The following is a 15,006-nucleotide window of genomic DNA, read 5'->3' on the forward strand; positions in this document are numbered from 1 at the left end:
CCCTGGCACATGGAGTCTGATTATTTACAATTTGTTAAGAACTATTGCTCCTTTACACACACACGCACGCACACACATGCACACATGCACACACACACACACACACCCATCCCTCTTCAAATCACACTCATCTTCTATAAGGGAGAAATTCTATATGAATGTGACTTCTTCAAAGTCAGCTTATGCACTTGAATCTTTTTCCTTGAGAGGATTATCTTTAGAACATCAGGGACTATGTCAACCCCCAGATGTCATAGGAAAAATCAAAATTTCATTTACTTTAACAAACAGCACTTTTAAAAGAGCAGTTACTCCCTTTTCTTTCCTCAACCTCATGATTCCTCCCCAACTCAAAGTCCCTCTTACTGTAAAAATGAGAAACCAGTAGTCCTCTTCATCCAGGAATTCAGCATACAAGGGGCTAAGCATCTGAAACCCAAACACAACATAAGCATTATGAGGAGATGCTTGCTGTATCTCTCCTGTTAGTATTCATGTGGGAGAAGAGTAGGCTGCAGATTCTGGATTCTCTAATTTGGAGATATAATGGAACAACAAACATTAGCCATGACCACCCAGGAGGTTCCTTTGCCTCTGTGAGTATGACAACTCCCACCGCAGCCTCTCTCTGAATCTCAGAGAACAGTAATCAATATTTACTTAAGAAGGGATATAACAAATCATTTACTGAAGAACAATTATTTGACATCTACATACTTCTTTGTTCCTTTGCAAAGTACTATCTCATGTGATTTTTAAAATGATCCTGGAAACCAAGCATCTCCTTTTGGTATGTCTACTCTTAATATCTCCCACTTGAAGAACTTACCCACATGAATATTTCATTAGTTTAAAACAAACAAACAAACAACCAAAAAAATCCCCTACAAGTCAGTGCTTAGCTAAGTTTGTTTATCTGTACTCACTTTTATTTATTTATTTTTTTAAAAAATCTTCCTGGACCAGGGCTCGAACCCTTGTCCCCTGCATTGGCAGGTAGATTCTTTTTTGTCTGTAATTTATTTATTTTTTATTTATTTTATTTTTGGCTCCACTGGGTCTTTGTTTCTGCGCGTGGGCTTTTCTCTAGTTGCGGCGAGCGGGGGTTACTCTTTGCTGTGGTGCATGGGCTTCTCATTGCAGTGGCTTCTCTTGTTGTGGAGCATGGGCTCTAGGTGCACGGGCTTCAGTAGTTGTGGCTCATGGGCTCTAGAGCACAGGCTCAGTAGTTGTGGCGCACAGGCTTTGTTTCTCTGTGGCATGTGGGATATTCCCCAACCTGGGCTCGAACCCGTGTCCCCTGCATTGGCAGGCAGATTCTTAACCACTGCACCACCAGGGAAGCCCTATTCATTTATTTATCTGACAAATATTTCCTGAGTGCCTCCCATGTGCCTGGCACTGTGCACATGACTGGAAATATACAGATCAATATGCTACAAGACTGATTCTCAAGGAGCTCACCTTCTAGCATGATGAACAGCAGTATGACTTATGCTATGATAGAGGTGAGAACAAAGTTCTTTGGGAACATAGTGGAGGAAAAATTATCTATGTTTTGAGTTCAGGAAATCCAGGAAAAATTCATAAAGGCAAGGAGATTTAAGCCAGAATTTATGCCTTGCAGGATAAGTAGGAGCTCACCATGTGGACATGGAGTAAAGGGCATTCCAGGCAGTGGGAAGAACTTAAGAAAAGACACAGAGAAGGGATGTATGTATGTATGTAAGTATGAGAATGATGAGTACTCCGGCATGACTGAGGTGTAGTATTCCTGCAAAGAGCTCACGGATGGGGCAGTGGCAAGGGATGAGGCAGGGGAGGTTGGTTGGTACCATACATGAGGGACTTGAATGCTTTGGTAAGTAGTCTGGACATAATTTTGCAGGCAATAAGTTGCCAATAATAATTTTAAAGGATTGTAAGATTGTCTCCACAAACTGCCCAAGTCATGCTGCTAAAAGTGAGTTTAAGAGTATGAGTTAGTAACTTTATCAGATCTCCTAGACTCCTGGGGGTAACCAAAGTGAAGTATATTCCTAAAAGAATTCAACTCAGTGATTGAATAATAGCAATATAAAATGTAATATAGTGTTATTGACTAATGGATAAGCTCTAAGTATCTACACTAAATATGAAAAATAGACTTGTGAAATGACTATCCTATTAATGTCTATTCTGTTTTCAAAGATTTATGAGTGGTGACGGCAGCATCATGGCATTATGAGACGCTCTCTTTACCTCTCTCCTTCAATTTACAACCAGTAAAACATCCATAATTCAACAAATATTTCTCTGCCCAACACATCAGGATGCTGAAGGGTTCCACACATCTGTACATCTAAAGATGTACAGATCTTTAGAGCTGGGGGTGTGGGTGGACTGGCAGAGGCACCCACACCCCCAGCTCTTACCCCATTTTCTCCCCTCCTTCCCAGCAGCTAAGCCCATGATCCAGGTTCTCCCAGACACAGTGGAGGTGCCCAACATCCCAGTGCCTCAGGTGGTGATGCCCGTGACAGCAATGGCATTGGCAGCAGCAAGGCATCAGCAACCTCAAGGCACAAGCAGCAACCATGAGGGCACCAATGACAACTCTAGCAGAGGTGGTGGAGGATGAAAAGTGCCAATTCTCAAATACAGCCAGAGGCTGCTCAGGTAAAGGAAAACAAAAACTTGTGCTATAGCAACACCTACTAAAAAACAAAAGAAAAGTCTCTAATTACTAACTTTTTGAATTGTTAGAATCAAGTTAAAAAGCTTTACCTAAAGAAGAAAGATGTTTGGTACTTCAAATGCACTGGCAGAGGAACAACTCATCAAGCATGATGAAAAACACAAGGACACGGTATCACAAAAAGAAAATGACAATTCTCCAGAAACCAAACTTAAAGTCATGAAATATTGCCATTTAACTAATAGAGAATTCAAAATAGCTGTCATGGAGAAACTCAGTGAGCTGCAACAAGCTCTGAAAAGCAGTTCAGTGAGTTCAGGAATAAAATTAATAAACAGAAGGAATAGTTTACCAAAGAGGTTGAAACTCTAAAAAAGAACCAATCAAAAATTCAGGACCTGAAGAACTCAATAAATGAGGTGAAGAATACATTAGAAGGCACTGGAAATAGAGCCAACCAGATGGAAAAGAGAACTAGCAAGGTCGAAGACAGAAATCTAGAAATGATACAGGGAGAAGAGGAAAGAGAACTAAGATCTAGAAGAAGAAAAAGATGAAGGGGAAGAAGAAAAAGGGGAAAAGCAGAAGCAGAAGCAGAAGAAGAAGAAGAAGGAGGAGGAGGGGGAAGAGGAGGAGAAGGAGAAGAGGAAGAAGAAGAAGGAGAAGAAGAAGAAGAAGAAGAAGAAGAAGAAGAAGAAGAAGAAGAAGAAGAAGAAGGAGAAGGAGAAGGAGAAGGAGAAGGAGAAGAAGAAGAAGAAGGAGGAGGAGGAGGAGGAGGAGGAGGAGGAGGGGGAGGAGGGGGAGGGGGAGGAGGAGGAGAAGGAGAAGAGGAAGAAGAAGAGGAGGAAGGAGAAGGAGAAGAGGAAGAAGAAAGTCTACAAGAATTATCTGATCCATTAGAAAGGGCAGCATAAGGATAATGGGTATCCCAGAAGGAGAAAAGAGGGAGAAGGGAGCAGAGAGTTTATTTAAAGAAATAATACAAACCTGGGAAAAGAGCTGGATATAAAAGTCCATGAAGTTAAGAGAACACCTAATTACCTCAACACAAAAAGACTTTCTCCAAGACACACTAGAGGGAAGAGATATGGGGATATATGTATAGGTATAGCTGATTCACTTTGTAGTAAGGCAGAAACGAACACATCATTGTAAAGCAATTTATACTCCAATAAAGATGTTAAAAAAACCAAAAACCAAAAAACAACCTCAATGACAAATAATTTTAAAGGCAGCCAAGGGGAAAATGGATGGTAACCTACAGAGGAACCCCCATCAGGTAACCAGCAGATTTCTCAGCAGAAACTCTATAGGCCAGGAGAGAGTGTAATGACATATTCAAAATATTGAAAGCTTAAAAACTGCCAGCCAAAAATACTCTATACAGCAGAGTTATCCTTCAGATATAAAGGAAAATAAGGGATTTCCCAGACAAACAAAAACTGATTTCATCACCACGAGAGCTGCCTTACAAGAAATGTTGAAAGGAGCTCTTCTACCTGAAATGAAAAGGTAAAAGTACAAAAAACTTCGTGTGAGGTAATAAATAGACAGAATCAGAAAATTGCAACTCTATATCATAATATGTTGTTAAACACAATTATAGCATAAAGGTCAAAGGGAAAAATCAGTAAAAATAACTATAGCTACTTCAGTTTGGTAATAAACTCAACATAAAAAGGGATCATTTGAGACAACAAAAACATAAAAAGGGAAGAGGAAAAGCACAGAACCCTTATAAGCAAGTAAAGATAGGATGCTATCAGCAGAAAAAAGACTATATCATCTATGAGACATTTTATACAAACCTCATGGTGACCACAAAACATTATTTTAGAGCAGAGACATGAAACAAAAAAAAAAAAAAAGAGAGAGAAAACTGAGGAAAACATCATAGAAAACCACTAAACTAAAAGGGCAGACAGATAAACACAGAAAAAGAAACAATGGAGATACAGAGCAACAAGAAAAAAAAAGATAAAAGGCAGTACTAAGTCTTTATTTATCAATAATCACCCTAAATGTAAATGGATTGAATTCACTAATCAAAAGACCCAGAGTGGCTGAACAGATTAAAAAACAAGCCCCAGCTATATGCTGCTTCCAGGAGACTCATCTTAGCTCTAAAGACAAACACAGGCTCAAAGTGAAGGGATGGAAGATGATACTCCAAGCAAATGGCAGCCAAAAGAAAGCAGATGTAGTTATACTCATATCAGACAAAATAGACTTCAAGCCAAAAGGGGTAACAAGAGAAAAAGATGGACACTGTATAATGATAAAGGGGACAATTCATCAAGAGGACATAACAATGATTATATATGCACCTAAAATAAGAGCACTAAAATATATAAAGCGATCATTACCAGACACAAAGGGAGAAGTTGACAGCAACACAGTAACAGTAGGGGACTTTAATACCCCACTTACATCAGTAGATAAATCACCCAGACAGAAAGTCAACCAGGAAACAATGGCCTTAAATGAAACATTGAACAGACGGATTTGATAGATTTGTACAGAATATTCCATTCAAATGAGCAGAAGACACGTTCTTCTCAAGGGCAACATTCTCAATCATAGCCCATATGTTGAAACACAAAACAAATCTATAAATTTAAGAAGATTGAAATCATAGTAAGCATCTTTTCCAACACAATGGTATAAAATTAGAAATCAACTACAAGAAGAAAGCTGGAAAAATCACAAATGTGTGCAGACTAAACAACATGCTACTGAACAACTATTGAGTCAATGAAGAAATCAAAGGAGAAATTTTAAAAACCTGAAGACAAGTGAAGATGAAAGTATGACATACCAAAATCTATAGGATGTAGCAAAAGTGGTACTAAGAGGGTAGTTTATAGTAATATAGGCTTACCTCAAGAAACAAGAAAAATCTCAAATAAACAATATAATTTTGTACATAAAGAAACTAGAAAAAGAAGAACAAACAGAACCCGAAGTAAGTTGAAGGAAGGAAATAAAATATTTATGATTCTATCTAACAACTAATGAATAAATGATCAAGTTGATTTCATAAAAAACAATGCTTAATAGAGCATTTTCCATTAGAAGAAATAATCAGACATGAAGCAAAATGATAGGAATAAATAATAAATAAAACAATATCTAAAAACCCCATGATTGCTTTTTAAAATTTGACCTATTTTTATTTTTTATTTTTCTATAACTCTTTTTTGTTAGAATGTATTAGAGTTTCCTTCAGAATTGAGTTTGTCCATCACTTGGTAAACCTTCTTGGCCTCTCCTCAGAACAGTGTGTAAAGAGCTAGATAGTAAATATTTTAGTCTGTGTGGGCCACAGTCCAAACGGTCTCTGTTGCAATGATTCAACTGTGTAGTTATAGCACATGACAACATGTAAACAAATGGGCAAAGCTGTGTTGCAATAAAACTTTATTTATGGACACTGAAATTTGAATTTCATATAATACCCATGTGGCATGTTGCATTCTTCTTTTGATATTTTTCTACCATTTAAAAAATGTAAAACCACTGTTAGCTCACTGGCTATGCAAATACAGGAGGTAAGCTGGATTTGGCTCCCGGACTGAAGTTTGCTGACTCTGTAGTAGACTGAGGGAATCTGGATGCTGGCTCCACACTTGTCAGGAAACAGCAGTGGGACCTTAGACCCTGCTCTATCATCTGTAAAAACAGAAGGGAGGCTGAGGGAAACTCGAGGTCGTCGTCCTATTCTAAGGTTCGATGGTTCTGATTAAGGGTTATAAGAGGATGAACATTTGTGTACTACTACTTGCCAAACACCATACACACAGTGTCTTTCTTTGAGGGAGCCATTATAATCCCCATTGTACTGATGAGGAGACAAGGATCAAAGGGGCCCAGCAGCCTTCTACCTAAGATCAAACGATGTGAAAGTGGAGAAACTAGAATTCAAATTCACTGCTGTCTGCTCTCCTCACTAAAACTCAGTGTCCTTCGTATTTTTAATCTTACTTTCCCTCTTTCAAAAAGAAACTTTTTTATTGTTGTAAAATATATATAGCATGAATTTGCCATTTTAACCATTTTTAAGTGTACAATTCAGTGGCATTAATTACATGCATCATTATGCAACCATCACCACGGTCTATTTCCAAAACTTTTTACCACTCCAAATGGAAACTCTGTACTAATTAGGCAACAACTCCCCATTTTCCTTCCTCCCAGCCCCTGGTAACTATGAATCTATTTTCCATTAGATTTTATTTAATTAAGGAAATTTTAGTTTAATTTCTTGTCGTCCTACCTGGTCTCCTGCCAGTGTCTATGAAACTGCATACCCCAGACATCTTCAGCACCATCTCTCAATCTTCCCCTCTTTGGACAGAACCAAGAGCAGACTTTAAGGCTGATGTTCTGTCTTCCAGGTTCACACCCTTTTCTCTCTAGTTATTTACCTTTTACAGTATAGTATCCTCAACATAAGTATTAACTTATTGAATTCAAAAATATAATAACAAAATATGATTTTGTCCCAATTCTCATTTTACATCTGAGGACAAAGAGACGTACAGAAACTAAAGAATTTTGACTTCAAGTTTGTTCAAGACCACTTAGCCAAATGGTGACAGAGCCAGGACTTAAAACCTTTTTCCTCTATTCCACGTGGACTCTGTTTCCACATCAGTGAGTCAGAAGTCAGGATATAGACATATTAGCTGGCATGCTATCAGCATTCAACAAAAGCTGATTGTATAATTGGAGGATGGTTGAACAGATGGATGAAAATCAGAGTTCTCGCCGAGACAGGTGTCTCAGACCAGAAAAGATTGTGACAAAGCCCAAAGAAGGGTCATCTCCAACTAGGACTGATTGATTCAACAAATGTTTGTTGACATTTGACTCTCTATTAGCCCTATTGAGAACTGAACACTGCACTGCCAGTAGTTTTCTAGATGCTGTGGAGACAGTACTGACGAATCAGACAAAAACTTCTGCCCTCATAGGGAGAAGGAAAATAAGCAAATTAAGTTAAATATATATGTATTTATATATACATATATATAACACAATATATATAACATACATAACATATATATAGTGTATTTATTTGAAATATAGTACAAGTATATTATATGTGTATGTGATAGATGTACATTGTATACACAAATGCATACATGTGCATTGTAAGGATTCTACGTGTATTATACATGCACGCACACAAAGTGTGTGTATCTATGTATGTATGTAAGGAAGGATGGATGCATTGATCCAGATCGTGATAAGTGCTCAGGAGAAAAGTAAAATGGAGACGGGGTTGAAGTTTTATATAAAGTGGGCAGGGAAGGCCTCACTGAGATGACTTGAGTAAAGACCTGAGGGAGTGGGGGACTCAGCCGTGCAGGCATCTGCACGTTACATACAGCAGGAGCAGCACAACCGAGCTAGGGGTGTGTCTGGCTTAGCCAATGTGATGAGCACGGAGGCAGAGGAAGATGAAGCCAGAGAGGAGAGGCAGAGGACAGATAGTGTAGACCTTGTTGGTTTTAGCAAGGTCTTTGGCTTTTACTGGAGACAGCCATCTCTTTTCAAGCTCCTCACTGACTTTCTTTTACTTACTTTCAGTTAAATTACATAGTTTATGTTTTAGCAGAATCACTGCAGTCACTCTGGGAAGAAACCTGCTGAGGGCCAAAAGCAGACCCAGAGGCATCAGGTAGGAGGCCACTGTAGTGATCCAGGCGAGTTTGGACAGGGCTTGGATGAGAGTGGTTGTAACGGGTGAGGGGAGGAATACCAGACTCTGGATACATTTTTAAGGTTGAACCAACTGGATTCACTGGTAGACTAGACGTGAGTGTGAGACAAAGAGGAGAGTCATAGATGATATCAAGATCTTTAATCTTAGAAACTGTGATAGTCCAGCATTATCGATAACACAAATACCTTCAATATCTTTGCTGAAGACCAAAGGCCTAGAGAGAGAGCTTTGCTGTGTGGATTTGCTGTTCCAGGAAGCAAAGCCTATCTAAGCCTTTAGCCCCAAATGCCTCTACAAAGGGTGGGGAAGGGAGGGGAGGGAGGACGGCTCTGGAGCTTCTACTACTCAAGAACTGTGCAAACAGCTTTGGCTGTGGACCCCCTGGACTGATCTCATCCTTACACATCCCAGATGTGCAACCCTGGATAATTGAAGTGCATTAGAAATTGTGCTGGACGTAGAGCCAAGGACTCCTGGATTCTGACCCTGATTCCTCCGCTAGCCTGCTGCGTGCCTTTGGGCTAATCCACACACCCTCTCTAAGTCTCATTTTCCTCAGTTGTACAATAGTGGCAATAATACTACCCTGTCTGTTGCTTGGAGGTGCTAAGAAGCCCAAAGGAGGTAATGAGTGTGCTTATCAGGTAAATATGTTATAATGTGCCAAATAGCTTTTTGTTTATAGCCATTGCCCTCCAGATCCACTCTCTACCCTTCTTCACCCTGCTTGTGCCTGGGGAAATTAACCTGTATGGACACATCAACACACTCCCTTGACCTCTCATTGGATATATCCGGAGCTGGTAGGAAAAGGGAAACAAAAGGTGGAGAGTGAGCTTGGACTACCTATTCCCCCCGATCCTTCCAGACGTCCCTCTACTGACAATCACAGCTCCTGCCAAGTGCTCCACTCTCCACAGCTCTTTATCTCCTGGTTCTGGTAACTGCTCCCACTCTTCCACTCTTCAGACCTAAGAGTGGTGAAGGTGGCCCACCCTTACTGGCCCTGGGGTATTGCACGGGGTATCCACTGTGGTTTCCCTACCCTCCTTTGTAAGTAGTGCCTTTTTATTAAGCTCTCATCTGTTACCCAATTTGGCTCCACCATTTGTTATCTGCCAAGATCTTGACTTACAGTCATCAAACTATTACTTCCTGTGAGTCTCCAGGATAGTCCCGTGCTTTTATCTAATGTTTGGGGATAAGAATAAACCCTCCCACTTGGCCATTTCCGTGATGGCTAGTCTAGGAAAGGGAGACCCTGTATTTCAGTACATGAGGTTTAGAAAAGAGTTCTTAAAACTTCCCTCAATAGAACAGTTTGAGGTTCACAGTTTTGGGAGACTCTGTATAAGGGGGAAATGAAGACTACTCCTCCGCCTTCATCCTACTTTGGAGTTTTGGCTGCTTCTTGGGAATTTATATAACTTGTTCCTAAGAGATCAACCAACCAGCTCTTCAATATGTAAAGGGTTGTGTGGGTACTTATATCATTAAGTTAGCCAGGATAGAGGACCAGATAGGATTTTTGGTCAGTCAGAAGACCTAATCTTCCAGATACCAACCCATTTCTGTGAGGTATGGCCTACCTTGCAGATCTCCTTCTGGGCTCTGGGAATCCAGGGGTTCACATCCCCAGACGGCAGCAGCTCCTTCAGGCCTTTGATGGTTTGGGATTTTAGTGGTAGGCGTAGACAAATCTGTTCATTTAGGTAGAGCTCACAGATCCGGTTGCCCAGCATGTGCCGAAAGATGGCTTTCCCAGTCTTCCTGTTACTCATCAGGACACTGAGGAAATGGTGCAGGTCCTGCCAGAGGTCCAGGAGTTGGACCTCCACTTTCAAATTTTGCTTCTTCAGGTGGTCCCGGAAGGGACTCCCTGCACAGGCATCAGCACACAAGGCCCAGTGGGTGTACCCCAAGGAGAGGTTTTGCTTCACGGCCTTCTTGATTGTCATGTGGGGGGAGTAATTGATAATGGGGGTGACAGTCCTCAGGTGGGTAGAGAATGATGTCTCAATAAGGCCCTCCATGTGGAGGTGGCTCTTGGCTTTGTTCTTTACGTTGGACTTCTTGGCACAGAGAATATCCTTTTCGTGGGAACTGATGATTCTCTCCTTTGAAGAGGTCTCTTTCAGGGAAGGCATTTGTATAACCAACTGGCCTTGAGGAAACAGCTCTTGGGGGGGCAAAGTGTTGGTATCTGGATTGGTATCCACTTCCAGAGACCAAGAGTCATGGTCGATCAAGTGCCACATCTTCCTCTTGGCCTTCCTGCTCGAGTACCGCTTCTGGGGGTGGTGGCCCTTCTTGACGCTCATACTCAGAGGGAGCCCTCCTACGTGGGTATAGCAGATACTGTACAGGCGAGTCTCGTATTCTTGCATCAGAGCCTGGCAGGATTCCTCCTTGGCCATGATCGTCTTAGCGTGGGTGTAAAAGTTAGGGAGCCAATAGCTCTGGAGTTTGAACAGAGCCACTTTTTGCATGTGGCTCAGGATCTCCCTCCTGGTCGTTGACTGGTTGGGATGCCAGATAGAAAGGTTCAGAAGGGCCTCTGGAAAGAAAGATACAGGATGAAAATGATGTGGGATGGTGAAGTTTTTGAATTTTTCCAAACGTTTTTGTGTATAGCCTTTCATTCATTCCTCACGCAATCCTGGGGTGTAGAAAGGTCAGATATATAGTGAACACATTTTTAGGGTTTGTTCAGCACACAGTGACCCCTTACTCTGATTACCTTCCTTCTTCCCCAGAGAAATAACCATTTTGTGGGATTCCTCAAGTTACTTTTTAGACTACTGAAAGTTATTGTAAAGAAAAGCAAGAGGTACACGAAAACATGTTCAGGAACAGGAACATGTACCTCTGAATGAGATTTCTCAAAGTTAGATCTGACTGAAGGAAAGAGTTTGGACTGGACAAATTGAAAAAATCCCAACTAGCCCTGGTTTTAATGTCATCAGTTCTCAATTATCTATTTGAATAAAGAGGAGTGTGACTAAGCCCAAACAGTGAATCTTCTGGAACACGTTTGTATTTGGGTTAGGAACGCCTTCTCACTTAATAAATGAATACATTGGAATGAATCTGATGTTCTAGAGAAGGGGTTGGCAAATGTTTTTCTGTAAAGAGCCAGATAGTAAATATTTTAGGCTTTGTGAGCCATATATAGTCTCTGTTGCACAGTCTTCTTCTTTAAGCCTTTAAAAATACAAATACACTCTTAGCTCATAGGCCACATGTACTGCATTTGGCCTGTGGACTGTAGTTTGTTCTCAAGAATCCCAATTGAAAAATAAAACAAAACAACAAAACAAAACAAAACAAAACATGCCATGCAGGCTTAGGAGTGCAGGAGCTGTTCAATTACCCTGTCCCAATTCCCCTTCATTCTTGCCAGCCATTCTTCACTGACAAGTACTATCTCAGGAACAGGCACATACCAGCTTCAGACAACTGGTCTCTCTCAAGCCCTTCCCTGTTTAGGGTTGGGGTTCCCACTGATATCCCTGATGGAGAGGGTAGCAGTCTGCAAGGCAAGAGACTGAGGACTATCAGACACTGGATTGATTTTTTCTTATATCTCCCAGGGATTTCACTTCAGATATGCTTTATAATTCTTACTGATGTTCATGTTGCAGAGTGTCACCACCCGCGAGCTTTCCTGCAGATGGGTGGCCTTCAGCATGAAGAGGAGGGACAGGTAGTGGTCTCTCACTTCCAGGTCCATCTCATTTATGCTCAGAATCTTCTCAGCAAGAATCCAGAAATCCACCAGCTCTTCACCTACGGGTCGGACAGGATAGGATAGGCACCGAGCTGCACCCCAATCTTGCCCCTCAGTGGCTGCATCTGCATGTGACCTCTGATCCCCCGACCCCCAGCCACCAGCTTGCTCTAGTGCCTCCAACATCACCTTCAGCCACTCCTTTGGCTTAAGGCATCATCTCCAGAAACGTCCTAATGCAGGAGCTGATGGGAGGCACGGAAAAAAGGGACTTAACGGATAGGAGTCTTTCATGAGTTTTTTTTGGTTGTTAGAAAAACTGTCAGTTTAGGGAAAACCACGAGACTCTGGGAATAAATCATTAGACATTTAGGTTTTGTCCAAAAAATAAAGATCAGGGGTAAAAGAACATTTCCTAGATCATGGCCCAGAGCAGCCTGCAGAAGGACACTGGAGCCAAATGTGCCAAAGACTACATTCCCTGTTTCACAACTTTGCCAGGGTTGAAGTCTGAGTGACAAACTGTAAGACAGTCGGTCTAATTCTTCCCTGCCTGATCCCTGGAGATCCAGAATTTCACCTTTAAACTAGGATTTGTTCCCCCCTGAAATTTAATGATGCTGAACTGGAATGTCAGCCAGTGCTCACTGCCAGCCTCCTAGACTCACCAACTACTGGACCCAATAGAACAGAAAGCAGGACACCCCAACCTTTTGCTACAGGGATTTACTTATGGACTTGTTCCTTCTCTGTCTCCCCACTGTCATGGCAGCTTTGGGAAGCAGGGACTTTATGGCTCTTGTTCACCTTTCTATCCCCACCTGCAAGCACAGTGGCTGCCATACAGTGGTTCTCAGTAAACATTGTTAAATGAATGAATGAATGAAAGGGACTCTGATTGCTTTTGCCCTAACCTGCACGATGGACCCCAGTTTTCAAAGACTTTTACCCAAACTTCATTATAATATATTTTTTATATTCACCACAGACATACAGAACTGTTAGCAGTGCTCCAGAGGATCCTGGAATCTGTTAAAAACTTGCAAAGGCCCAAGGAACAACCCCAAGAACCCACCTGCACTGCCCTTGAGGTAGGTACAGAAGCGCCACATCCCTCTGACCCCGCCAAGGCATTTCTGGAGTAGCCACTGGTCTGCCTTTTTCCATCTCATCATCTTGGCTGTCAGGAAAAGTCCATGGTGAGAAACTGAGAATGAGCTCTTCCCCCGGTCCCTCTCTCAGCCTTGCACATGACCAGACCCCCATTAGCTCAGTGTGAGTGAGGAAAAATGGTGACTGGTGAGATGAGTTGGGTCCTGATTATGTGGTGCTTTTGAAGCTAGGCACCAGACCCTCTAGTGACATTCATCACGTGACATGGGATGGACATAGAAGTATGTGTACAATCCACAGATCAAAGTTACCCTCCAACGAAGGCCCCTTGCCTTCTATGGTCCCCCCCTGACAGCAATGTTCCCAATACATATCAATATATTGAAGGAGGGAGGTCAGTATAATGGGCGATTTTTTACAACATTTTACTCGGTGGGATCTCCCGAATCTTAACGTTCCCTGGGTTCCTTTTTCCTTTGGCTACTTGAGCTGAGAAGCAAGTTGTCAAATCAACCCTAGATGGAAAACTTATTCATTCATTCTTTCAACAAATATTTATTATATGCCTACTAAGTGCCAAGTACCATTCTAGGTGTTCAGGATACATCCACAAACAGAACAAAAATCCCTGCCCTCAAGGAGCTTGTACTCTAGCAGAGGAGACAGACAGTATACAATAAGTATAGTAAATACATTCTCTAGTGAGAATGAAAGTTATAAGCATTAGAGGAAAAAATGAAAAAGGAAAAGAGGATGTAGGGAGAGCTAGGGCAGGGGTTGGATGAGTGGGCTGTGGGCCATCAGGGTAGCCTTCAATGAGGAGGTGAGAGCTGCCCAGAGACTTGAGGTGAAGGGAGGTGCATGTGAATACATGGAGGAGGAGCGTTCCAGGCAGAGTGAACAGCCAGTGCAAAGCCTCGAAATGGGAATCTGTCCCTATGTCTGAGGAACTGCAGGGAGGCCAATCTGGCTGGAATGGAGTGAGCAAGAGAGAAGCAGGAGATGAGGTCGGAAAGGTAATGGAGCCAGATCTCCAGGACCTGGGAAGGCATTTTAGGGGCGCTGGATGTCACACTGAGATGGGAGCCATTGGTGGTGGTGGTGGGGATGGTCAGCGAGCAGAGGAGTGACATGATCTAACGGAAGTTTTAAAGAGCTCACCCTGGCTGCTGGGAGCAGGCGAACAAGAGCAGCAGTGAGGAGACTGATTCAGAGATGATTTCAATAGCCAGGTGAGAAATGATGGTGGCTTAGGCCAGGTGACAACAATGAAGGTGGTGCTACCTTTGATTCTGAACATATTGTAGGCAATTTGGCCATCATTAACTCTCTCATTTCTGGCTGCAGTGAGACAAACAGCCCAGCCCATCAGATTCCTGCTTGTTGCTCTTGGTTCTGATTTTTCAGCCTAAGATTTTGCCACAACACAGCCTGAGCCAACCGTACATCTACGGCTGTGAAGGCAGCCCGTATTTGTATCTTACTGTAGGGCTGACAGGCACAGGATGTGTGCAACCTAGCTGCCCAGGTTTCTCCCCACACACACCCGCGTGCTTACCTCCTTCTGGGGACTTAACGAAAGTGAGGAACTCCTGACAGAGAATGTAATGGAAACACAAGTCGGTTTTACAGAAGAAAGGTAACCGGTATTTTTCCAACCAGGTCAATAATCCTTTGTACTTTGCAACCTAGAGTCCAAACAAATAAGGAACAGAAAAGAGAAATGGAGCTGAATTGTTAAGAAATGCAGCTTAG

General features: G+C 42.0%; 1 protein-coding gene across 2 annotated transcripts in view; it reads right to left on the reverse strand.

The window, feature by feature from the left end:
• The window catches only part of RGSL1 (regulator of G protein signaling like 1), a 65,873-nt gene extending 51,188 nt beyond the window's left edge, over nucleotides 1-14,685 (reverse strand). Inside the window, exons 1-4 of one of the 2 annotated variants that reach the window (XM_082382534.1) lie at nucleotides 13,214-14,685; nucleotides 12,036-12,197; nucleotides 9,998-10,965; nucleotides 367-429 (exon numbers count right to left, since the gene is read on the reverse strand). In XM_082382534.1, the coding sequence (XP_082238660.1) occupies nucleotides 367-429; nucleotides 9,998-10,965; nucleotides 12,036-12,197; nucleotides 13,214-13,313 (1,293 nt within the window). In that variant the 5' untranslated portion in view covers nucleotides 13,314-14,685. Of the gene's footprint in view, nucleotides 1-366; nucleotides 430-9,997; nucleotides 10,966-12,035 lie in introns of both variants that reach the window. The other variant, XM_082382535.1, reaches the window with a different exon arrangement.
• Nucleotides 14,686-15,006: the final 321 nt, after the last annotated feature.

Source organism: Balaenoptera borealis (assembly GCF_965194805.1).
Source record: "Balaenoptera borealis genome assembly, chromosome: 1".
Taxonomy (NCBI): domain Eukaryota; kingdom Metazoa; phylum Chordata; class Mammalia; order Artiodactyla; family Balaenopteridae; genus Balaenoptera; species Balaenoptera borealis.